We start from the raw sequence: 27742 nt of genomic DNA, 5'->3' as shown, positions 1-27742 counted from the left end.
CAACAGGAAAGGCGAGATTTTAGTGTCAGAATCATTCATAGTTTAAACAAGACAAGGCAGGAAAAGAAAGGAGGCAAAATTATCCTTAAAATAACACTTTAAGCCAGCATTTGATCTGTGGAACTGTTTCTCTAAATGCATACAGACATTCTGCCCAACCCTTCCTTTCCAGCCTCCACAATTGTTTCTAATAAGTTAATGTACACTGTTATTCTCAGGAGAGAGAGAGTGTATACACATCACTGAAATTTATTTCAACAAGGTCACTTTTTTCAAACGTCTCTTGCTAGGCTTTGGGGAAACAATGCTTTTAGTTATCATTTTTGGTTGTAAAATGTAGCAGTAGGAAACATACAAACACACACCACAAAGAATTACAAAGCTAGACCACCTTATAGCTTGGAAAATTCAAGAATTATTCATCTACCCAGGCTGACACTGATGAGATTCAAACCTACTCACTGATAGACAAAACCTCAGAAGCTCTGAGAAAGAATTCTTTAGGGTAAAGCCTGAAGTCCACCAAAGCAAACTGCTCCTGCAGAAAATTTTTTAGAAAAATACTTGACAAAGAGATAAATAGGAAGTTCTATAAATTCAATAATATTTTGGAAAATTTACCCAATTTCTGGTTATAAATGAAAACTTTTTGTGCATACTTCACCCAAGTTTATAGCTTTTAGTCATACACTAAAACTGTTCTTTCATAATGATATGGTAAAAGAAAACATTATTTCAGAGGCTACTTTAATTAATGTTTCTTCAAAATTTCAATTTTAATCCAACATTTACTAAGAGACTTAAGCTCTAAAGAATTCTGAGATCACTCCATCCTTGGAACATTTTTTTTTTAAAAGATTATTTATTTATTTATTTATTTATTTATTTATTCATTTATTTATTTCTTTAAGAGAGTAAGGGGGGAAGGGGCAGGAGAGAGAGAAACTTAAGCAGACTCTGCACTGAGCATGGAGGCAGGTGCGGGGCTTGATCTCATGACCCTGAGATCACCACCTGAGCAGAAACCAAGAGTAGGACACTTAACAGACTGCACCACCCAGGCGCCCCCATCCTTGGAACATTTTTAACTGCCAACTACTTCTATAAAATAAGTGCATGATTTTTGTTATCTACTGTTCACTGAATAATTGAAATATCATTTATTTCAATTATCCTCCTGAAAAATAAACTCGTTGCATTTCCAAAAAGTTCTCTGGCTATATAACTTACCCACACTAACCGTCTGATTTAATTCTTAGTAGCCACGTTATACCAAAACAAGAAGTCCTCAAGCAGTAGAATGTGATATATGATGTCATATGATTTTTAAAAGATACTTCAGCATATCTCTCAGATATTGTGGGATAAAATCTTGTTAAGATAGACACTACTCAGATTTCTGGTAATAGGTGAGATGGTCTCTTCCCACTAAACCACTAAATATTACTTTTCTTCAATCTTCACAGGCTATACTCTATCGCCCTTTTGCCCACTGAAGTCGTTCTTTTGTACTGAAAACCTGTCACTAATAGTTGTGGGTGACACAATCAGAGATTCTAAGAGATTCCCTCTATAGTCTTTTACAAGTCAAGAATTCTATTTCCCACAAGGAAATGAAAAGTGATGAACTACCCTGTTACTCCACAAACGTTGTTTTCTGGGGTTTCCAGAAAAACATTCTGTCAGAACACACTTAGTTCTGCTCAAATTCTGCCTGACGAGAAAGTCCACAAGACACTGGTACAATAATCTACTGAAAGGAAAAGCTGTAAATATTATTATACCTATGTAAGAGGCCAATAAAAACAAGTGAGTTCAACACTTTTACTGTAACTGTAGGATGGTGACATTAGAGGGCCTAGAAAGGAAAAATCATAACCATGCTGACCCCTCAAGCTAATTATCTCTAAAATTCATACTATTAGATATGCTGTGGTATATCATGAATCCTTTATTGCTGGTGCCAATATATGGTAGCTGTGGATTACTATTTAATAGCATTTAATTCTGTGTAACAAAACTCTCCTGTATCTTATCTAAAGGCAAAGTTCACTATAATCCACTCCTTGGCTAATCCACTTACAGAATAGTTTAGAAAATAAGAAAATTAAGAGATACCTGTTCTGCTCTCTATTCATGTAAAGCAGGGTTTCTCAACCTTAGCACAACTGACATTCTGGCCTGGATTATTCTTTGCTGTGGGGGCTGTCCTCTGTACTGTAGGATGTTTCACAGCTCTGGCTTCTACCCACTAGATGCAGTAGCACTTGAAGCCCCATCCCAGTTGTGACAAACACAAATGTGTTCAGACATTGCCAAATGTCCCCTTGAGGCTCCCGGCTGAGCACCTCTATAGAGAGTTAAACTGCTATATTGAAGACACCGCTCTAGTATTTGTAATTCGTTGCATAATTATACTTAGGTGCTGAATAAAGATTGTGTTGGTATCTGGAGGGTCTGAGAAGAGAGAGCAGGTAAGCTTTATGAAAAAATGTTAGAAGCAGACAGTTTTAGACACCGAACAGATAATTAGCAAAGCTGAATAGATAGGTTCAAATAAGGTAGAGATTATAGGTAGGCGAACACAAAAAACATGTGGTATACCTATAAATAGAGGCCTCTATAAAATATTAGGACATAAAAAAAGAAAATCATGTCTCATAAATATTTTTTTTAAAGATTTTATTTATTTATTTGAGAAAGACTGACAGAGAGAGAGAAAGAGAGGAAGAGAGAGAGAGAGAGCACGAGCAGGGGGAGCAGCAGGCAGAGGGAGAGGGAGAAGCAGACTCCCCGCTGAGCAGGGAGCCCGATGCGGAACTTGATCCCAGGACCCTGGGATCGTGACCTGAGCCGAAGGCAGACGCTTAACCGACTAAGCCATCAAGGCACCCTCAGAAGATTTTTTTTTTTAAAGATATATTTATTTGAGGGGCGCCTGGGTGGCACAGCAGTTAAGCGTCTGCCTTCGGCTCAGGGCGTGATCCCAGCGTTACGGGATCGAGCCCCACATCAGGCTCCTCTGCTATGAGCCTGCTTCTTCCTCTCCCACTCCCCCTGCTTGTGTTCCCTCTCTCGCTGGCTGTCTCTATCTCTNTAAATAAATGAAATCTTTAAAAAAATAAATAAATAAAGATATATTTATTTGAGAAAGAAAGAGAGAGAGAAAAGGGGAGGGGGCAGAGGGAGAGAGAGTCTTAAGCAGACTCTGTGCTAAGTGCAGAGTTTGATGTGGGGCTTGATCTCACAGCCCTGAGATCACAACCTGAGCCGAAACCAAGAGTTGGACGCTTAACAGATTGCACTACCCAGGTACCCCATCTCATAAGATTTTTGATAGTAGAATGACCTTTCTTACTGTCTTTAGCTTTGGTTAACACTAAAAATGTAAACCTCAATATATACTGTTAAGAGCTGGAATAAATGCAGCCCCCGGGGGTTGGGGGTCATTGTGTATGTGAAAGAACACTGGACTCCAGTCAAAAACACTGGCTTTTAGTCTCATTTCATCACTGAATAGATAAATGCGTGACCTTAAGCAGATCACATCACCTCACTAGCCTTAATCTCACCTGAAAAGGAGGGGATTAGACCAGACCATATTAAGTCTCTTTCAGCTTTGACATTTCGTAATTCTATCAATACCAGCTTGTAGATGGTACATGTAAAGAAGATGATAAACTAACCGTACTATACATTCCATGACTCGGATTCCTCAGACACGGAATCCAGGATTAAGCCAGAGGCAAACACTCACAATCCAAATCCCTCTGGCATGTGTCGGTTTACCTTGCAGTGCTGGGGCTGACTGCGTCTGGGTTTTAGAAAGAGCAGAGAGAATGCTCTCTGGGGTGATCTCCACCTTTGAGAGGATATTTGCCAGAGGATTGTGAGATGTTGTCGGGGCAGGTGCAGGTGTTTTTAGGCCACTGCTGAGGTTGCTGGGACTTGTAGGAGTTCCTGGAGAAGGTCTTGATGCAGGACTGACCCCTGGTGGCAGAAAGATTAACTCAAGAAAATGCGATTCAAAATGACCATTGAATTCATGATACTTTTCCACTCAAACAGGAATGCTTCTGTGACAGATCCATAAATAAGGCATTTCATGACTTGTACAAAGAAAAATTGAAAATTAGATTAAAATCTGCTCCTGTCAACTTGGAACACCCCTAAAGTAAACAAGCATTAAATTTTTTTCATATGTATTTGTTAGTTTTAAGAGCCGGTGGAGATTTAGGGACCCTATTTCTTTTTTCTCTACCAAATGAAACCTACACCTCAGAGTCCTATAGGGGCTCAATAAGTATTAATGGCTGATTATGATCAGAGCCATTACAAACGTATAACTCGGCCACTACAAAATTCTATGTGATTAATAAGTTATTTGCTTTTGAAATGGCCTTTAGACTGTATAAGCAACTTCCTTTACATTTTTATATTAAAATTTTTTTTTTAAGTAGGCTTCACACCCAACATGGGGCCTGAACTCACGACCCCGAGATCAAGCACCCTCCAGGGACTGAGACAGCCAGGCGCCCCTACATCTTTATATTTTAAAACATTGGGTTAATTTTTAATATAGAAAAAAAAGGTGTATAAAAAGAAGAGGAAATAATTTTTGAGTGACCAAAAATATGAACAGGTATTTCACAAGGAAAACTAAATGATAAACAATGAAAAAGTTTTCACCATATCTTAATCAAACAGATGTAAATTAAAACAAATGACATTTTTTTTTTTTTTCAGAGAGAGAGAGAGAGTTGGGGGGCAAAAGGGACTGAGCCACTCAGGCATCCATTGAGCATCTGCCTTCAGCTTGGGTCATGATCCTGGGGTCCTGCATCAGGCTCCCTGCTCAGTGGGGAGTCTGCTTCTCCCTCTTCCTCTGCCCCTGCTCATGTGTTCTCTCTTTCACTCTCCCTCTCCCTCAAATAAATAGATAAAATCTTAAAAAAAAAAAAGTTGCATGACCGGGGTACCTGGCTGGCTGAGTCAGTGGAGCATGGAACTCCTGACCTCAGGGTTGTGGGTTGGAGGCCCATGCTGGGTGCAGAGACTACATGTTTAAAAAAAAAAAAAGAAAAGAAAAAAGAGTTGCATGCTCTACTGACTGGGCCAGCCAGGTGTCCCAAACAAATGACTTTTTAAGACTGAATTTGACAAAGTATTAAAATTAGAAAAATAGTGTTGTAGAGGTTGAGGAACAATGGAAACTTTTATGTGCTTGGCACATACAGTAGTACATTTTTGGTAATCATTTTAGTTTTAGCATGAAAAGACTAAAAACCTACATGTTGATTTTTTTGGTCTTCATCTTTTAGAAAAGTATATTTAAGTTTTTATAAAGAAATAATTGGGATTTTCTTCAAAATAATCAAGATTGGGTAAGGCATAGCAGAAATAAGACTGGCCACGTGTTTCTATTGCTGAAGATGAGTGATGAGTACATGGAGGTGCTCTACTTCTGTAGATTTTCATTAAAATTTCCAAGAAGGAAAAAACAAGCCCTTATATATTCAATCATTTAGGAAGGGCTGTGTATAAAGTTTAACATCAAGGTTGTTCATTATTCTTTATAATAGTGACTGGAAACATACCAGATGCCCAGTAATAAAGGCTTAGATAAATAAATTCATATACAATATACTCCAATTATTGAAAGAAAAATTATTATAAATATTTAATCTACCAAATCATTCTCTCTCTCTCTCAAATACACACACACATACGTAAGGTTAGACATACGTGGTGTCCTTTGGGATAGGAGGACTGCAAATATTTATTCTCTTATTCTCTAATTTTTCTACAATGTATTGGTTTTATTTCTACCATGTATTGGTTTTATTTTTGGATTTAAAAAACTACCTTTAATTTTAGAAAAAAAAAATCAACAAAAAAAACAGACTGATGGTTCAATTAGAAAGATGAAAATGAACTTTTTATTCTCTTTATGGGGCTTACTTACCAGTATTTTTCATGACTGATGTTAGGCTGCTAAGGATAGAACTGATCTTTGCCAGATCCACATTAGCCAGGTTTGGCAAAGCCAACGCTGGAGAAGGGGACAGGAGAGAAGTATTCACAGGCTTTGGAAGAGGTGGGGTTGCTGTCATGGTCGCAGGCACTGGGGTACATGAAGAGGCCTTTGAGATACTTTCTGTTGGCTTTGTAGATATGGAAGTAGATACAGCTGACTTCTCCACAGGTTTTTCCTTCCTGTCCTCCACTGTTTAAAGAAAAGAGGTGATATTACATTACTGCTTTCCCCACACTCTGCTTCCAGTATGAAACATGTCCTAATATTTCCTGATTTGGGGGCATAAAGCACTACGCTTTAGAGAAAAATCATTCACTACATGATTTTTAAGTAAGTCATACTCTTTTATGTTCCTTCTCACCTTTAATACCTGCTTAAAATAAATTTCCCAAATTCATTTTTTATCTTTTCAAAGATTTCTTTTGCATTTTCTTAGCATTTGTGTATTAAATTTGTACATTTCCGGGATCATGTTATTATTTGTTACACATTTGTGTTCTTTTAGTAATGATATTTATTGTCATAAATTATCCTGTCCTTTTCTTTTCCATTTCCGTGAAAGCTTTCTAAGACATTGAAACTCTGTACATACTTTCTTGTATTTTCCTTTGACTTCCTGAAATTGGCCTAACTGGGGGATACAATTATAGGCACTAACTTGAAACTGCAATAAATTCCTTTTAATACTTTAAAGGCTATGCACTATATGGATAATGTATTAAATTCAACAGAAGTCCAACTGCCTAAGAAGAATAATTATAAAGGTGGGGGTGCCACCAAACAATGCACTGATCCAGGTTAATTTTGTTTGTCTGTGTGTGTGTATATGTATGTATGTAATCTCTACACCCAATATGAGGCACAAACTCCCGACCCTGAGATCGAGAGCGACATGCTCTAACCACTGAGCCAGCCAGGTGCCCCCAGGTTAATTTTGAAAGCATAGTTAACAAACTATGGCTTTGGAATCTTGAAGGTCAAGAGTGACAGAGGATAAGGAATTCCAGTATAAGTGCCCCTCCCTCTAGAACAGTGCTGTTCAACAGAAATGTAACTCAAGCCACACACATAAATTTAAATTTTCCAGTGGCCACATTAAAAAAAAGTAGAAATGGGTAAAATTATGTATTTTATCTCAGTATCTCCCAAATATTTTCATTTCAATACATAAGAAATACAAAAACAACTGAGATATTTACACTTGTTTTGGGTACTAAGTTTCTAAAATCCACTGTGTATTTTTTAATTAGAGCAAATCTCAAGTTGGACAAGTCGCATTTCGAACGCTCAAGAGTCACATGTAGCTAGTGGCTACCATACTGAATGGACCAGATCTTGAGCAATGACTCTTAGCTCATGTGGTATACCAAATCCTGAACCAGGATAATGATACCTTGCTGTTCTAATCTTACAAGGATTGAACTATCTTTTAGTACCAGCCTGTGATAGATTCATTGGTAGGAAAGCAAAATAGATAAGGAACAAGTTGCCTATTAATCGCATAAGGACATACCAATGATTTTTGACCCATCATCTTCCACATCTGAAAGTTCCATGTCTTCTACATCACGATTATCTGTCACAGGCTCAGGTGTGGCAGATTTCTCACTCTCCATGGCTGGTGATTGGGACTCCTCACCTCCCATTCCCTGAAAAGGAGACTCAGAACCAGTTGGAGAAGGAGCATCCATGCTTGGGGAAGGGACTGGTGATTCTTCAGGATCAGGAAGGGTTGACTTCAATTGATCCAGTTTTTTCTTTAAATTGTTCACTCGATTAGCGAAGGTTTTATACGCCTAAAAGGGGAAAAGAAGAGTTATTCCTCTGAGAAAAGGACCAAGATGCTACAATTTTGACTTTGACCAGATTCCCTCAATATTCTTAACTATATCCCTGGTACAAAACAAAACAAAACAAAATCATCTGTCAAGCATGGAATAGTTTCTGATCTCTGCTTTTTGTACTCCTAAATGAGTATCACCATCCATGCAGTTGCCCAAGTTAGAAACTTAGAGGTTATCTGAACTTAATTCTTCTTCGCTCTCTTCTACCAATCTAAACAACCCAATATTTATTGAGGGCCTAAATGTGCTGGCCAATCTTCTAGGTATTGGGAGATATGGCAATGACTCAGAAGACAGACGAAAACCAAATCCATAAATAAAGTACAGCCTAGGAAGTGAAACAGTATGGATTTTTTTAAGAAATAATTTTTGATTTGAAGAATAGTTTTAGGTATAAAAAATTACTGTGAAGATTATACAGAGTTCCCAATTATTCCTTTTATTAACCTCTAATCTTAGTATGATACATCTGTCACTATTAATGAACCAATTTTGATGATTATTAACTAAAGTCCACATACTTTAGGCAGATTTCCTTAGTTTTTATCTAATGTCCTTCTTCTATTCCAGGATCCTACATTGGAAACCACAGTACATTTAATAGTCATGTCTTCTTAGGCCCCTCTTGTTTGTGAGCTTGTTAGATCTTCCTTGTTTTTGATGACCTTGATGGTACTGGTCAGGTATTTTATAGACTGTCCCTGAAATTTGAGATTTGCCTGATGTTTTCCTCATGATTAGACTGGGGTTATAGGTTTTTGGGAGTAAGACCATAGAGGTAAAGCACTACTGTCATCATGTCATATCAAGGGTACACATAATCAATATGACATGCCATTGTTGATATTAACCTTCATCACTTGGCTTAAGTCCTATTGATCTGATTATCTTAATGCCAATGCCTTAAAACTGTGTGTCTTTTTCTTTTGGTTAAGAGTCTTGGACCAGTAGATTGTGAAATCATTTTGGGTGGTCGAACAAGAAACATTATTTTTAAAAAGGAACGGAACAGAAAAGAATATACTAGAGTTGGGCTTTTACTTCTGGATATACTTGAGTAGCTTTCAGTAGAGCAATGCTCCCACAAGAACAACTAGGAAAGCAAGATATATACACATACATACTTGCACACACATGCACTCATGCACACGTTTCAATGTGCTGTGGAGTGCTGAGGCAACCAAAACTTAAGTGGCAAATCCTACAGCAGGGGGAAACCATGAGGAAAGAAAGCTAAGCTGACATTCTGAAGCTGCCTTTTTTCTCAGGGTTTTGCTGATTTGGGGGAGCCAGGCAAGAATATGAGAATTCAGGTAAAAGGACAAGGTAGAGGGCCACTACTAAATGTGAGGGAAAAGCAGAGCTTTTTTTTTTTCTTTATTTATTCGACAGAGATAGAGACAGCCAGCGAGAGAGGGAACACAAGTAGGGCGAGTGGGAGAGGAAGAAGCAGGCTCATAGCAGAGGAGCCTGATGTGGGGCTTGATACTGTAACGCCGGGATCACGCCCTGAGCTGAAGGCAGATGCTTAACCGCTGTGCCACCCAGGCGCCCCAAAAGCAGAGCTTTTTAACAGTCTTGCTGGTCTATAGAGATAAAAATTACGGACACTTGAAAGGCCAAGATTCTGGTGAAAGAGGAAGGACAGAAATGGCTCAACAATATGTTATTTTAACTCTTCAAGATATTTCCTGAATTCTGAAGAAGAGGGAATTAAGAAGCCAAGCAGAAAACTTCTGAAAAGAGTAATTTAAACAGTCTCATGTGTTAAGGAGACAAGGATTAGAGTTCAAATAATGCAGTGGAACAGGGGCCCTAGTGATCACCCCACTCAGTGGGAAAACTATGTCCTAGAAGCTGGGAAGAACCAGAAGAAGACAAAGTCATGCCCACACTGCAATTCAGCAGTTCAGTTTCAGATCTGATTACCATAATCAGCTCTCACAACACATGCCTAGCAAGGGAAAGGGTTTATCCTCTCTGGAGGAAAAGAAATCATCCAGAGACTCTATGAACACTTTATTTATTTTTTAAAGATTTTATTTATTTGACAGAGAGACAGCCAGCCAGTGAGAGAGGGAACACAAGGAGGGGGAGTGGGAGAGGGAGAAGCAGGCTCCCGGTGGAGGAGCCTGACGTGGGTCTCAACCCCAGAACGCGGGGATCACGCCCTGAGCCGAAGGCAGACGCTTAACAACTGAGCCACCCAGGCACCCCACTATGAACACTTTAATACACAATGTTAGCGCTCAATATAAAATCAGCCAGCATGCCGAGAGGGGACCAAATGACCCAGAAGAAAAAGACATCACAAACAGACTTGTAACAAGTGAAGCCAGTACTGGAATTATCTGACAAAAACAAATAGTTATGTTTCACATGTTCAAAGAAATAGAGAAAAATCCCTTCACAGGGATTTCTTTTAAGATTTTATTAGAGAGAGAGAGAGAGCACGTGAGCACAGGGGAAGGTTGGAGGGAGAGGGAGAAACAGCCTCCCCACTGAGCAGGGAGCCCAATGCAGGGCCTGATCCCAGGACCCTGAGATCATGACCTGAGCTGAAGGCAGACGCCACCCAGGTGACCCTACACACAGGATTGCTCAAGTAAGTGATTCTATTGAAGATAAGGGGGATGAGGTTTTACACTGTTAGAAAAAGCAATTACCAACAGGGAAAGGGAGAAAACTAGAATGAATCCTGTAGTGCTGGATTAGGACTGGAGAGAACAACGTGATCCCACGGTTTTCAATATATACAGACAGATACAGAAATTAATATAGATGTAAATGTGTGTGTACATATAGGTTAAGTATGTATATACATACATCTGTTTCCTAGTTCTGTACACCGATGTAGTCTGGTAGCTGTGATATCCCAACACCAATAAGTACACCTAATACTCAGATGATTTCTTTTTTTTCTTTAAATATTTTATTTATTTCTTTGTGAGAGAGAGCGCCAGAGACAGCACAAGTGGGGAAGAGTACAAACATAGTTAGAACATGAAAGTCAAGGAAAAGACTGAGAAATTGTTTTAGATGAAAGGAAAATAAAGAGAAATGCAATAAATGCAACCTGTTACTGTGGAAAGAATCTTCTGCTATAAAACCTGGTCAATCTGAATAGGGTTTAAGTATTAATTAATAATAGAGAATATTTTAAAAGATAATGAAAGATACCAAACCAGAGATCCAAAATACTCAGTGAACCCCCAAGCAGGGTAACTACAAAGAATATATCTATGCACAGTTGATTTCTCATTACAAGGGAAGAAAGACAGATTAACATTTTTAGGTAATAAAAGAAAAAAATTTTTTTTTCAGATTTTTAAAATTTATTTGACAGAGAGAGAGAGAGCGCGCACACAAGCAGGAGAAGAGGGGGAGTGGCAGGCAGAGGGAGAGGGAGAAGCAGGCTTCCTGCTACAGGGAGCCTGATGCAGGACTCAATTCCAGGATCCTGGGATCACAACCGAGACATAAGGCAGACGTTTAACCGACGGAGCCACCCATGTGCCCACTGTCTCCCTACTTCTACTACTCTCCTATTCTCCATCCAGTTCTCCTGATTCTAAAATGCAAATCTGATCACATTAGCAAAATTAAAATCCTACAACTGCTTCCCACTGCTTTCACGGTAAAATTCCAAGACCAATTCTAGTGAACACACACCTTTCAGAACCTTGTTCCTAAGTAACTCTCTAGTTCTATTTATCACCTTCTGCATACATGCCCAGCTATGAGAAACTACTGACAGGTCCACCAGTTTTGTCATACTCTTATGTTTGTATGCTTTCAACTATGCTCTTCAGAGATTATGGGCTTTTCATTTAGCTAATAATTACTGCAATTTCAGAGTTTAGCTCCTTTGAGAAGTTTTTCTCCATATCTTCCACCCCCACTCCCAAATTAACTAAAGCACTATTCAATCTACTCACATAGCATCCTACAGTTACCTCTACCATAGCATTTATCATACAGAATTGCAATTATGTGTACTCAACAAATGCTTGCTGAATAAATGTCTCCCAGCCATTTGTCGAAGATCCTCTAGAGGAGACTAAATGATTTCCTAAATAAGAGATCATAGGATTCAATAATTACTAAATGGTCTTTTGGGTCAAAATGGTGAACTGACCACTCCCATTCACTGTCTCTCCCTCCTGAGACGCCTATAAAATGAACAGTTAAAAAACAACAACAAACAAACATAGGTATAAACAAATAACCAGAAGTATACCTGGGAAAAACATTTATACAAATTTTAGAAGACAGAGGATAGAAGAGTAATAAAGAAGAGATGAGGCAGGGGAGAGAAAAATGAGGTTAGGAGTGTGCAGAAAGGGAGCAACATCTGGGAAAGGAGCCGATCTGACTTACAGGATCCCTGAGCAGCTTTCACCTAGGGCATGAGGACTATAAAAGGCTGGAGTGAGTAGTGGCGTTGAAATCAGATAATTAATTAAAAGCGTGACTACCAAACAACAGGACCTCGCTTGCAATCTCCACACTTGGCAGCCAAAGCACTATGCCCTGGGCAAAAAATGTGATGTCTATAAAAAGTTAAAATAATCTGGCAAGAAGACTCCAGCCTTCTGACATTTAGCCCTCCTGCTGCCCTGAATAATAGCCAGTTCCTCACCTACACAGACTAGTTAAACCCAAGAGTAAATAATCCCTACCTATGTACTGGGAGCTTCTCGATTTTTTCATACCTCATTCTTTAGTATGAATGGACGGAGATATTATCTGATTTTTGATGAAAGCCAGAATCATAAAAGAGAAAGATCGAGATAACTAGAGGGAGAAAAAACCTCAAGATCTTTCAGAAAGCAGAACAAAAAGATCAAGGTTGAGAAAACATGAGAACACAGAAGAAAAAGAAATTAATCCGCAATCGAAGAACACCAATCTTTAGACTGAAAGAGCCCTGCAAGTAACCCATAATGAATGAAAAACAAAACCTCATATGTAGATACATCATTGTAAAAATTTCAGGACACTATGGATAGAATCCCTAAAAGCTCCCAGCAGAAAAAAAAGTCACCTACAAATAATCTTTCACAGACTTCACATCAGTAACACTAAAGACAATGACGTAATGCCTTTTAAGCTGTGAGGAAAAATGATTTTCAACCAGCCAAACTACCAAAGCAAATGTGAAAACAGAATAAAGACATTTTGAGATCTAAGAACTCAGAAAATTTACCTCTCATAAGCCCTCTCTTTTTGGAAATTAACTGAGGATGTGCTCCACCAAAACAAGAAAGAAAACCAAAAAAAGAAGACACAGAATCTGTAAAATAGAGTGTTCAACTCAGAATATCAGTATAAAGTAGTCCTAGAATGAGATCTAGACACTTAAAACTAGCGAAGGAAATTGAAAGTTTACTAGGGAGGTTTCTGGGGAAAATGGGAATTCAGAATATGCGATGTGATAGAGAATTTAAAAAGTGAAAAAAAGGCTATGAGAAAGCAAACAATGCAAAAAAATTCTAGGAAAAAACCCAAAAACTCTCTAATCTAACCATATCTAGCATAAGACCATATGGTGAACAATGTGAACACAGCTGTACTATAAGCTTTGTTTATTAGTTTTTGGCCTTTATAGGAAGGAAGTAACATTTAACTATAATTACAGAGTAGAATGTAAACATTATCAACCATGACAATGTGGAAAGTAAAGTACAGTTACTGAAGCTGGGGAACTGAAGGGATAAATGAAAACTAATGGTAAAGGAGAGAGGGACGTTTATAACCTCAGTTTACACAGTGAAGGGTCTAGACTTAATGGTCAAAAATATCAAATATAGTACTACCATGTACGAAGATGATCAACAGATTCAAAATAATTATATAATGCTGCTGGGAGAAGGAGGAAGGCAATGGAATATAAGTTAAATCCTCATCTGTCAGACCCAGAAATTAATAGATATTTCTTAAATAGGTAAATCAAGAAAGAATAATATAGGCATATTATTCAGAAATATGAAGGCAAAGCCCCCAAATTAGAGCTAAATGTGTTAAAAGGGATTGCTTCTAGGAAGTGGGACTGGTGGGATCTACTCTACCATCTGTTTTTACGACCATACACAGCAACTAAAGCTATAAAAAAAAATTTCAAAAAACCCCCCCAAAAATCAAGGCGCCTGGGCAGCTCAGTAAGTAAAGTGTCCTGCTTAAGATTTTCTCTCTCTCTCTCTCTCCCCACCCTGCCCCTCCCTCCCACTCTCTTCTCTATAAACAAACAAACAATAAAAAATTAAGCATAAAACAAGGCCACTAGTAACAATTTTAGTAACAGAATGTTTCCATCCAGTTTTCTGGTAAAACAATAAAGTATATATACTTCTGCCCAATTTTTATATCCTGTTAACAGTAACTAGGCACACTCCCTTTGAAATGCTAAGACATAAGGCTTAATGGACATAAAGACATAAAGCTTAATGGTCAGGGTATCTCTGAGCTTTAGTGTCAAAAAGAGCCACGTCTGAGTTTAGACTCCTCCACTTGCTGGCTCTATTACCTTTTACAAGGCTACTGACCTTCTTCAAAAGTAATTTCTTCATCCATGCACTAAAGGTAATAATGTTTACCTTCACAGAGTTAGATAACTCATATAAACAGTCACTGATTTATAGTAGTAAGCAATCAATATAAGATAGCTTTAATTATTACTTACATTGGCCACCACTTTTACTTCTTTGTACTGTGCTTCATAGAAAATTCCAGCATTTTCCAGTGCTTCTGTTAGTGAGGGCCCATTTTTCACCTGCTTATCTAATCCATTCACAAATTCCTCCAGCTTGGAACTTGCTTCTTCAAATTCTTTGGAGAACTTCTTTCCACCTGTCTTATCTGAAATAACAGAGAAGTATTGACTTCAGGATAAAAAAGAAAATGTAAAAAATTTAATCTTTTTAAGAAAACCCCTTTTACATAATCTGTAAACCTGCTTTTGGTGCCTTAGTCTCAGTTTCCCCTTAGAGGAGCTCCTCCAAATCATAAAACCCACAAAAGTGATTATTAAAACAGTTCACTGGAATCTGCTAGAGTGCAACCAAGAGTGTCATCATGAAGGCACCTATAATTACGGCAAAGAAAAGCAAGTTCAACTAAAAGAAATTCTGCTGATGACTTTTATTCACGAACTGGATGCTGAGCCACTAATCAGGAGTAACAGGATGAGGCTCAATTCTGTTCACTTAGACTCACTACAGAACGTGAGAAGACAGAGGTTCGGAAAAGTAAAGGCAAAGGGACCTCTGTGTGTATCACGTTAAAAATTCTTTCCTATCTGAAGAAGACCGCTGATAAGAGTACAAACCATGAATTGTTTTTTCAACAACAGTGATATTACAAACTGTTACTTACTCTTCTCAGTATACATCTTTCCCAGTGACTACTGGAATATGGCCTCAGATATGGGTACAAGTTTTGGCTATGCTTTTTATCAGCTGTGTAACTTGCTTAGTAAGCTACTCACCTCCTTATGAAGCCTCATATTTCTCATGTACAAAATGGAGGTTTTTAATATGCTTCTGGGTTGTTGTGAGGATTAAATTAGGTAATAATGGTTAAATTTAAAGTATAGTGTAAGACCAAAACAGGTGCCCAAATGAACAGCTGGTAGCCATTTATTCATCACTTCAAAAATATTTATCAAATGCCTATTATGTAGCAGGTATTGCTCTAGGCGCTAGGATACAGCAATAAACAAATAAGGATAATTTCTACCTTCATGAGATTTACATTCTAATAATTTATTAATACATTTATTATTTTTAACTTACAATCTAAGGAAAAGAAAGCAACTACTAGATTTCATGGGGCATTACGGTGACCTTATTAAAGAACATACCCAAACCACATTACCACATATATGAAATACATCTGTCTATATATAACTCAATATATCAAGAAAGCACTAGAAATGAGGAAAAGGACAGAATTTATTTTAATTACTTTTTTAGGTAATTTTTTTTTTTTTTTAGATTTTTTTTCCTCCTGCTTTACTGAGATACGGTCAAGATATAACACTGTGTGGGGCGCCTGGGTGGCACAGCGGTTAAGCGTCTGCCTTCAGCTCAGGGCGTGATCCCGGCGTGATGGGATCGAGCCCCACATCAGGCTCCTCTGCTATGAGCCTGCTTCTTCCTCTCCCACTCCCCCTGCTTGTGTTCCCTCTCTCGCTGGCTGTCTCTATCTCTGTCGAATAAATAAAATAAAATCTTTAAAAAAAAAAAAAAAAGATATAACACTGTGTAAGTTGAAGGTGTGCATTGTGAAAGACAAGGATTTACTTATAAAATTTATATGCATGAAATCACCACTTGGAAGACCACAAGTGCCACAACTGCTCTCTAAAACCTAAGATTCTCTTTATGGGAGAAGCCAATCTGATGACTTAAAAATGACAGATCTGGGGGCACCTGGCTGGCACAGCGGTTAAGCATCTGCCTTCGGCTCAGGGCGTGATCCCGGCGTTATGGGATCGAGCCCCACATCAGGCTCCTCAGCTATGAGCCTGCTTCTTCCTCTCCCACTCCCCCTGCATGTGTTCCCTCTCTCGCTGGCTGTCTCTATCTCTGTCGAATTAAAAAAAAAAAAATCTTAAAAAAAAAAAGACAGATCTGGGAAGAAAATCTGAGTTATTCTATTTAAAAAGAAGTATTACCTTTTAAACATTTGAGAGTTTCTGTGCTGCATACATCCACCCTCATGGTTGACAGCTGCTTCTCCTTCAATTCTATCTGATCTTCTGAGCGCTTGTACAGCAACAGCTCTTCAATGAGGGCCTGGGACTGAACACATACCAGAGTCATATTTTATTTATGAAATCATTCACTTATTCTACCTTCCACCATTAACATAAAACATGTCTAAAATCTAATAAAAGTATGAGGATTGAAACCCTTTGCATTTCCTCATAATCGCTCTCAATTTTCATGCCAAAACCATGTTTTTAGTTACATACTTTTTTTTTTTTTAAAGATTTTATTTATTTATTTGGCAGAGATAGAGACAGACAGCCAGAGAGGGAACACAAGCAGGGGGAGTGGGAGAGGAAGAAGCAGGCTCACAGCAGAGGAGCCCGACGTGGGGCTCGATCCTATAACGCCGGAATCACGCCCTGAGCCGAAGGCAGACGCTTAACCGCTGTGCCACCCAGGCGCCCCTAGTTACATACTTTAACATACCCCTTCCTTAGTTATTCAAAGCTAACTGAACATATAAGGTTAAGACTAAGACAAAGGTCCACCTATTCTTTAATTTTTAATTAGATAAATATAGTCTTATTAAGTTAAGTTTAAGCAAATTCTAATTTAGTAGAGCTTCAGAGAAGGATGAACCCCTTGTTGGGGGGGTTCAATACAGAACCTGGCTGGTAACAGATATTCTGGAAGAAGTTAATTCTTCTATTAGGGGAACATATAAAACTCCAAGTAACCTGAGCCCAATCTGGATTCTTTCAGAACAGTTGAAACTTGTTTAAAATATAACTGAGGTACAACTGAATAAAAATAAATCTTACTGGACTATACGGGGAACTGTAACAAAAGGGGTGAATAAAGCTTTAGCATGTTAAACGTATTCTGTAACTTACTCGAAATTCTGCAACTATCTTAGACTTGAGAGCAGCTTTTGGATTCGTGGATGCTGTTGAATTAAACAGAAGTTCATTAAGAATACAGACACAAAAAGTCAACTAATATTCAGGTCATTTTTTGGCTTTATAGTTAAGGGTGTACACTTTGAACATATGTCAAATATGCACATATAAATAATAATAAAATTCCTAGAATAAATATTCCTAGAATATGAAATTTAAACATTCCCAAGTATGGCCAATATAAAAATATACTATATAGATAGGTCTAACCTACTTACCTCCAACAAACCCTTTAAGTCATTAAGTCCTAGAATTATTGATTTGGAGATACTGAGATACATGGAGTACCTTTTTTCCTAGTCTGAGTTTAAGAGGATCTCAATGCCTCAAATTAAAAGTGTTCAGGAGCAGGACATCCAATTAATCCTGAGCACTGGCTGAAGAAAATTACTTATAAACATCAACTCTATTCCTATGATTTAGCTTTGGATTTCTTTTTCTGCTGACTCAATTCACAGCAAAAACAGGCAGGGAAAGTTCTAAGTACATTACCACTGTGGTTCAACTTTGGCTGAAATGATGACTCTTGCTGTTCCTAAGCATGCAACTTATGATCAAAAGGATGTCAGAGAACTTCCTTAATCATGATGAATATCATATGCTTGCTGGAGTAAAACCATCCCAAGTGTCTTGTTTTACCTCCTAATTCTCACTGTCTTCTACCTTGTTCCCTCCACACCTTCAAGTCTTTCTCAATATTCCTCAGTTTGGCCCACAGCAGTCTATCACATGCAGTATTCCACTCCCTTGATCTCATGCTGGGTGAACATGATAAACATAAAAGGAGATCCCATTAGAGAATGAGCTTCTGGCCAGGATTTGAGCCCCATGTCTAATCTGGTAGAATGTATCCCCAAATCTGAAGGATTTCATGGCTCCCAAACAAATGCTTCTTAATGCCTAGTCTCCTCTTCAGCTCTGTTGTTTAATGTCAGCTGCCTATAACTTCTTATAACTTTCAACCTAAGAGTTAGCCTGAGCACTACCAAGCATCTTTTTTCTTCTTTCACTCCCCCAACTACTCTTGAATCTTCACTCATTAAAACCCTTTTTTCTGTATTTCCTTTGTTTAAAAGTAAGGTTTGTTTTTGTTTTGTTTTTTTTTGTTTTTTTTTTTTTTAAAGAAGTAACTCCATGATGGCTTGTTTAGTATAAGTCACTGGGTCACTCTCCCAGGCCTGGAAAACACAGGCTTCCCCATGGTTTATGCCAGGTACGATGTCAAATGGTCTACATTTTCTTCTGCTCCAAAAAGAGGAGGTAATTTTATATTAGTTGAGATTTTGTTCCTTACTTTGTGATTTCTTCCACTGCTTATTCGGTTGTTTGTTCAGATTTTCTTTCAGCTGCTTCTGAGTTTTGAAAGTGGTACCTGGAAAACATTTCAGTTTTTGCAATCTGGCATTATGGGAAGCTGTTCTGTTTGTCCACTTCAGTGTCAAAGTTGTAGCATTGAAAAAAGGCAATCCGAGACTGTGTGTTGTTTCTTTCTTTCTTTCTTTTTCTTTCATTTTTATAAAAAAAAACAGAAATACCCACCAATCTAAGAAGCTGTCAAATAAACATGATTTATTTCTATAATAAATAAAATTACTGATTTTGAGTAGAACAGGGCAGGAAGCTTAAAAATACCAGTTAACACATTTGAAAATGAAGAATTTAACAGCTTCTTAGAAGATGTTATTTTTAAAGCAAATTTCTAGTCAAATAATGGTCAATGGTATCAGATATCACCACCAACTTTTATTTAATGATTCAATTACATGCATCTGATACACAAAAAATAAATAACATTTTAAAAACAGGTACAAAACTTACTGCAAATCTAAACCAAAACAAAGACTAAAGAATGCCAATATGTGCTTAATATCAAATAATTCAGTGGAAACTGAAACCCCATTAAAAAATTCTCCAACAGTAAGAGGACAGGGCAGGAACTATTAAACATACAAAAAATTGAACAGTTTAAAACACTCAAAGTAAAACAAATGCAGGAAAATGACCAGATGGTCATCATCATTTAATATGCTTGACTTTCTCTAGTCAATACAAACAAAATCCAACCCTCTTCAAACCAATTCTATTTAAATTTTAATTCTAACAGATTTTTTAAGTATTTAATTTTAAATAAATAGGACCCAATCCAGAACTTTATTTTTCATTATTAGACAACAGGACCAGATCTATAAAATATCTATAATTTTAAAGACTCAAGGACTCAATTTTTTCTTTGAGAAGAGAAAATACACTTACTCAAAGCTTCTCTCAATGCCACAATCATTTCTTCTGGGTACACATTTCTATCTTCCCAGATTTTGAAGATTCGTTCTATAGACTTAGAGACAGATGGATCCCTGAGGATAAAGAAAAAGGTGACACAGACATATAAAAATGTTAATTTATATCTTAAACTAGAAATCTGAAAATAAAGTTGTCAACAAAATTATTTTCCAAATGTCTTCTGATGTTCAAGACATTTTTTTCTACAGTGTCTAGTAGGACTAAAATCTTAAAAGTTTTTTTAAAGATTTTACTTATTTATTTGACAGAAGGCAGGAAAGAGAGTGAGAGAAAGCACAAGTATGGGGAGCAGCAGAGGCAGAGGGAGAAGCGGGCTCCCTGCTCAGCAGGGAGCCCGATGTGGGGCTGAATCCCAGGACCCTGGGATCATGACCTGAGCCGAAGGCAGACGCTTAACCAACCGACTGAACCACCCAGGTGCCCCTCTAAATTTTTTATTAAAAAATTTTTAAATTGAAATACATTTGACACATTTTATTATTATTTTAGTGGAAGTACAGTTAACACACTAAGCTCTTAGATATTCTGAGGTGCCTGCGTAGCTCAGTCAGTTAAGCATCTGACTCTTGGTTTCAGCTCAGGTCATGATCTCAGGGTTGTGAGATGGAGCCCTGTGTTGGGATCAGCACAGAGTCTGCTCGAGATTCTCTCCCTCTGCCCCTCCCCAGCTTGTGCACACATACATGCAAATGCGAGCTCTCTCTCAAATAATACAAATAAAATCTTTAAAATCTTAAATTCTTATTTAATACTTTTTTATCAATGACATAGATGAGGCTATGACAGCACACTGTGCTTTCTGATGCATATGAAGTTATGATGGTTAGTCAGTGTGTTCATTGGTACAACTGGCATCCCACAAGGGAAGGGAAGGGAAATTTAATAAAATGAAAAAAAAATTTTTTTTTAAGATTTTACTAATTTGAGAGAGACACAGAGAGAGTGCGCTCAAGAGAGAGCACAAGCTGAGGGGAGGGAGAGAGGGAGGAGGAGAAGCAGACTCCCCGCTGAGCAGGGAGCCTGACCCAGGGCTCAATCCCAGGATTTTAACTTTTCTAAATTGCAGTACAGTTTACACACTTTATTATTATTTTTAACTGAAGTATAGTTAACACATTAAAATTTCTTAGATGTTTCAAAAATGTCAATTTATGGTTGGTTTGCTTGAATTGGGATCCAAAGAAGGCCGACACATTGCATTTGGTTATGTCTCTCTCTTTTTTTTTAAGATTTTATTTATTTATTTGACAGAGAGAGAGAGGGACAGCCAGCGAGAGAGGGAACACAAGGAGGGGGAGTGGGAGAGGAAGAAGCAGGCTCCAGCGGAGAAGCCTGATGCGGGGATCAATCCCAGAATGCTGGGATCACGCCTTGAGCCAAAGGTAGACGCTTAACGACTGCACCACCCAGACACCCCTGGTTATGTCTCTTAAATCTCTTTTAATCTAGAGCAATTAGATTAAATTGTTCTCAGTATTTTTCCCATGCCACTCACTGATGTTGCAGTCCAGGGGTTGGCTGTCCAGCAGAACATTCCACATTATCTAGCTTTACTTATTTGCTTCCATTTTAACTTGTTACACTAATGCCTAAATCTCCTCCAGACGAAAATTAGTTGGATTTATACATGTTCAAATTTTGGGGAGCAAATATTGAATAAACAATACTATATACTTCATACTGCATCCCATCAGGACACACACAATCGCTGGATATCTCATCTTTAATAACACTAAGCCTGATCAATGCAATAAGGCAGTATTTTCTCTTGTGAACTGTGCCTATGTACTCACTAGCATTTTAGTGTTTATCTAAGGATTAAATAATTATACGTTTTATATATAAAATATTATTTTGTCAACATTACAAATCTTTTGCCACTTTGCACTTTAAAACATAATTTTAAAATGTAGTCTTGTTAAAATAAAATTGCTCTTCTCTACTGCCACTTTTTAAGTATAGGAAGCCTACGAGAGACTTAAAAAATTATAACTTATTTTCTTTTTATCTCTGTTTTACTGATTAATGTTAAAAAAAACATTCAGTTGAGGAGCGCATGGGTGGCTCAGTCGTTAAGCATCTGCCTTCGGCTCAGGGCGTGATCCCAGAGTCGTGGGATCAAGACCCATATGGGGCTCCTCCACTGGGAGCATCTTCTTCCTCTCCTGCTCCCCTGCCTGTGTTCCCTCTCTTGCTGGCTCGCTCTCTGTCAAATAAATAAATAAAATCTTAAAAAAAAAATTCAGTTGCATAATTCATTTAATATCTACTGGGTACAGAATGTAAAATCAAGTGCTAATCTAAACAGATTTCCTATTAATTGTTCCAATATTATACCTTCTCTTTTCCTTACTGATTTACTGCTTTCACTAGCATATATTCAATTATTAGTCTTTTTCTAGACTGTGAATTCTGTTCTGTTAATTCATTCTTACATTATACAGTTGACACTTGAACAATGTAGGGGGTATTTAGGGGTGTCGACCCCAATCCCCTGCAGCTGAAAATCCACGCGTAACTTCTGACTCCCCAAAAACTTAACTACTAAGAACCTACTGTCGACTTACCAAAAACATAAAGAGTTGATTAACATGTATTCTGTATGTGTATTATATACTGTATTCTTACAATAAAGTAAGCTAGAAAAAATATTATAATCATAATGAAAATACATTTACAGTGCTGTACTAATTGAAAAAAATCCAGATATAAGTGGACTCAAGCAGTTCAAACCCATGTTGTTCAAGGGTCAACTGCACTGTATTATCTTCAAAACTGTAGCTTATCTTCCCTCATTACAACTGCATTTCAAAACATTTCTTATATTCTCACTTGCTTATTTTTCCAGAGTAAACTTAATGTTAAGTTCCAAAAGAGAGGAAATTTTGGTATTTTTAATTTGAATTATATTAGGCTGACATATGAATTTGGAGAAAGTATTACCTATTAACATTGATGTGTGGTATTAATACATTATTCTTCATTGCAGCAAAACATTAATATTTATGAATTTATATTCAACATTCCCAAATACAATTTATTCATAAAGGTTTCAATATAATTCCTGTTAAGGCTATTCCTAGATATTTCATTTATTTATTTTATTACCAGTATGACTCACCATCCCTCCTACTGCTAACTTCTCACACTAAAACTGATTCAGAAGTTTGTTGATGGTAAATTATCTCAGCTTTTGTTTCTCTGGAAGTATCTTTATATGGTTTGAATTTTTTTTTTTTTTAAGATTTTATTTGTCAGGAGAGAGAGGGAGAACAAGCAGGGGGAGTGGCAGGCAGAGGGAAAAGCAGGCTCCCCGCTGAGCAAGAAGCCCGATGCAGGACTCGATCCCAGGACCCTGGGGTCATGACCTGAGCCGAAGGCAGACACTTAACTGACTGAGCCACCCAGGTGCCCCTTGAATGGTTCTCAAAAGTAGTTCTGCTTTGTATGCAAATCTATATCAACAATATTGACAGCTATTTTCTATAAATGCTATGAAATACTTTTCATAACTGCCATCTGGTTTCCATAGTTGCTATGGAGAAGTGTGTTGTCAATCTAATCATAGTCTTCTGTATGTGATCTGTCTTTCTGTCTTTTCTCTTTGGCATTGTTTTTTGTTTATTTTTTATTGTGGTAGAATAAAACTTGCCATTTTAACCATTTTTAAAATGTACAACTCAGCGGCATTAATTACATTTACAATGTTTTGTGTGTTTTTTTTTATTTTTTATTTTTTATTTATTTATTTTTTTTTAAGATTTTTTATTTATTTATTTGACAGAGATAGAGACAGCCAGTGAGAGAGGGATCACAAGTAGGGGGAATGGGAGAGGAAGAAGCAGGCTCATAGCGGAGGAGCCTGATGTGGGACTCGATCCCATAACGCCGGGATCACGCCCTGAGCCGAAGGCAGACGCTTATCCGCTGTGCCACCCAGGCGCCCCTGTGTGTTTTTTTTTTAAAGATTTTATTTATTTATTTGACAGAGATAGAGACAGCCAGTGAGAGAGGGTACACAAGCAGGGGGAGTGGGAGAGGAAGAAGCAGGCTCCTAGCGGAGGAGCCTGATGTGGGGCTCTCCCATAACGCCAGGATCACGCCCTGAGCCGAAGGCAGATGCTTAACCGCTGTGCCACCCAGGCGCCCCCTAATTACATTTACAATGTTATACAACCACCACCACTATCTATTTTCACAATTTTTCATTATCCTAAACAGAAACTCTGTACCCATTAAATAATTAACTCCCCAGTATTGTCTCCCCCAGCACCTGACAACTTTTCACCTACTTTCTGTCTCTATGGATATACACATTTACATACAACGTTTACACTGTTGTACAATCTCTACAACTCTCTTCACCTTGCAAAACTCAAACTCTATACCCACTGAACATTATCTCCCCTTTCCCCCCGCAATCACCAACTGTACTTTCTGTCTATAAATTTCATTACTGTAGTTCATCTAAGTGGAATCATATAACACTTGTACTTTGTGACTAGCTTATTTCACTTTACATAATGTGTTCAAGGTTCATCCATGTTGTAGCATATGCCAGAATTCTTTCCTTTTTTTTTTTTTTAAATATTTTATTTATTTATGTGACAGAGAGATAGCCAGCGAGAGAGGGAACACAAGCAGGGGAAGTGGGAGAGGAAGAAGCAGGCTCATAGCAGAGGAGCCTGATGTGGGACTCGATCCCGGAATTCCGGGATCACGCCCTGAGCCGCAGGCAGACGCTTAACGACTGCTCTACCCAGGCGCCCCCAGAATTCTTTCCTTTTTAAAGTTAAATGATATTCCATTTTATGTATACCACATTTTGCATATCCATTCCTCTGGAAATTGCTTCTACCTTTCGGCTATTGTGAATAATGCCATTTTGAACACTGGTGTACAAATACTTGTTTGAGTCCCAGCATTCATTTCTGGGGAGTATATACCCAGAAGCAGAACTGCTGGATCAGACAGAAATTCTATGTTTTTGAGGAACCATCAAACTGTTTTCCATAGCTGTTGCACCATTTTACATTTCTATCAGAAACGGAAGTTTCCCCCCAATCCTGACACTTGTTATTTTCTGGTTTGGTTTGGTTTTGTAATTTCATTACAATGACTAGGTGTGAATTTTTTTTTAATTATCCTGTTTAGTGTATGTTGTGGTTGCTGTAACTGCAGATTCATGTTTTTCATCACTTTCAGAGAGTTCTCAGCTATTACCTCCTCAGAAGAACTCAAATGTTCTCTCCTCCTGGAAGCTAAATTGGTGTTAATTAGGTCTCTCATTCTGATCATTTTTCCACTTCCTTCTAATTGCTGCATTCTAATTTCTTCAGAACAAATTTCTAGCTTAATCTTTTTTCTTTCTATAATTCCTGTTGGTTCTTTATAATCTGTCCAAATATCCTATCCATTGTTCATGTCAATCTTTAACATTTCTTACATAGTTGTTTATATATTCTGTCTGATAATTCTATTATCTAAAGCTCATTGTTGGGGGGGGGGGATAAATCTGCTAATTCTCCTTCATGGTGGTTTGTTTTCCAAAGTGTTTGGTGGTTTTTGGATTGTAAGCATGTATTTGTCTGATCTTAATCTATGGGATTCCTGGTGGTCTAGATAAGAAATGTACTCCTCGAGAGAAAATTTATATCATAAACCAGGGAGTGCTTATGACTCAAAACCACTTTACCCCTTTTCTCCAGAGTCCCAGTCTAACTGCCAGACCGCACGGTAGCACTGACATAGGCATACTGGTTACCGTCAGCTCTCATTTTCTAATATGTCCATTGTTGCTGGTGCAGTTTACATTCTGTCAAGAATGTAATTGTTTTATTAAAAAAAAAAAAGACCTAACTTTGTTTAGGTCATGACCTCAGGGTCCTGGGATCAAGCCCTATGTTGGGCTCCCTGCTGAGAGTGGAGTCTGCTTCTCCTTCTCCCTCTGCCCTAACCCCCTCCTCCTCCCCGCTTGTGCTCTCTCATCACACACTCTCTCAAATAAATAAATACAATCTGGGAAAAAAAAACACAAAAAAACTGGAACTGATGATCGGCCATCTGGCCAGTAGTCAAATCAAAATATCTATAACTGTCTTTCTTTCCAACTAGACTACAGAGCTTCTTCAGAACAGAGAGAACTTATTTATTGTTGTTTCTTTGGCAACTATAAGGTGCTCACTAAATAGGAACTGAATAACCATTGGATTTTGTTATTGTCAAACCAAACTATTCACTATGAGGTCCTCAAGTAAAATATGCTAGAAAAACAGCAACTGCTAAGAAAACATATAATTAAGACTAGGGTATAGTACAGTAAAAGTAGCCCTAGATGGAGAAACTAGAGGTTTTAGTTCCGTTTTAGTAAGAAGTCTTTTGGGGGCTAGGCTTCTTCATTTGTTTTTGTGTGGTTTTTTTAAAGATTCTTTTTTTTTAAGTAATCTCTATACTCAACATGGGGCTCAAACTCAACCCCGAGATCAAGAGTCATATGCTCTACCAACTGAGCCAGCCCGGCGCCCCTAGCTTTCTTCATTTGTAAAAATGATTTTACTAGATAATTTGTTAGCTCTAAAACTCTTAGCTAGATTCGTTCCTTAGTTATATAAACACAGAACTCTCAAACTTTTACAATTCAACCATCTCTCATATTTAGGAACTCTCTGAAAATAAAACCAAAATAAAATCCAGAATAGCAGTTTTACTCACCATGTTATTCTAGGTCTCTATTTTAGCCATTACTGATCACAATATCAATTTCTATAAAACGTACAATTATTACGACATATAACATAAAAAATTAATTATAAACTTTGTTGTTGACTTATAAGTAACAAACAACTGGCTGACCTTGCAGAAGTGTTAAGACAGTCAACAGATGCTTCCTTTGCTAGCACCCCCCACCTGCCTTTAAAACAGCAAGGTGTTAACAAATTATTTCAAAGAGTAAAGCTGATGAAGAGTACAGGAGGAGGCGCCCAAGTATCACAGTTAAAATAAACAAGCTAAACAGCATAATCTTGTATCTCACTCAGGGGAATATCTTTTCTTTTCCAAGCTCTTATTTCTGGGATGTCATGTGCTATGTCTTATAGGTTCTTAGTAAATATTTGCTAACTAACTGAATGGAAGACTAAGTAATAGATCAACTTAAGGAAATGGTCAACATTTAAAAAAACTTGGACAAGCTCAAAAATTAGATTTTATCTCTAAAAACTTGCTATTCTGTGTCTCCTAAGTGATCCCCATTTATACAACTTTTCTATTTGTCTATAACAAATATCTTCCCTAGTGTGTTACTTGTCTTTATTTTTATGATGTTTTCTATAATGCAGAAGTCTAACTTTTTTTTAAGATTATATTTATTTGACACAGAGAGAGTGAGTACAAGTAGGAAGATAGGCAGACAGAGGGAGAAGGAGAAGCAGGCTCTCCACCAAGCAGAGAGCCTGACTTGGGGACTGATCCCAGGACCCTGGGATAATGACTCGAGCTGAAGGCAGATGCTCAACCGACTGAGCTACGTAGGTGCCCCCAGAAGTCTAATTTTGATGTCATTAAATTCTTAAGTACTTTTGTTTCTCTGTAAGAGCTTTTTTTTTTTAAGAGAGGGAAGGCGGGGGGGGGGGGCGCCTGGGGGGCTCAGGNCCTGGGTGGCTCAGTCATTGGGCGTCTGCCTTTGGCTCAGGTCATGATCCCAGAGTCGTAGGATCGAGCCCCGCATTGGGCTCCCTGATCCACTGGGAGCCTGCTTCTTCCTCTCCCACTCCCCCCTGCTTGTGTTCCCTCTCTCGCTGGCTGTCTGTCTCTGTCAAATAAATAAAGTCTTTAAAAAAAAAAAAAAGAGAGAGAGAGAGAGGGAAGGCAGGGAGGGGCAGACGGAGA

At 37.9% G+C, this 27742-nt stretch overlaps 1 protein-coding gene across 1 annotated transcript in view; it reads right to left on the bottom strand.

The window, feature by feature from the left end:
- RPRD2 (regulation of nuclear pre-mRNA domain containing 2) overlaps positions 1 to 27742 on the bottom strand; it is a 90984-nt gene that overhangs the window by 6920 nt on the left and 56322 nt on the right. Inside the window, 8 exon segments of the mRNA XM_002919308.4 lie at positions 3790 to 3990; positions 5966 to 6226; positions 7551 to 7833; positions 14564 to 14739; positions 16559 to 16685; positions 17489 to 17541; positions 18849 to 18926; positions 19808 to 19908. Coding sequence (XP_002919354.1) covers positions 3790 to 3990; positions 5966 to 6226; positions 7551 to 7833; positions 14564 to 14739; positions 16559 to 16685; positions 17489 to 17541; positions 18849 to 18926; positions 19808 to 19908 — 1280 coding nt within the window.

This window comes from Ailuropoda melanoleuca, chromosome 2, assembly GCF_002007445.2.
Source record: "Ailuropoda melanoleuca isolate Jingjing chromosome 2, ASM200744v2, whole genome shotgun sequence".
Classification (NCBI taxonomy): Eukaryota; Metazoa; Chordata; class Mammalia; order Carnivora; family Ursidae; genus Ailuropoda; species Ailuropoda melanoleuca.
This window is presented reverse-complemented; position numbering and strand designations above follow the sequence as displayed.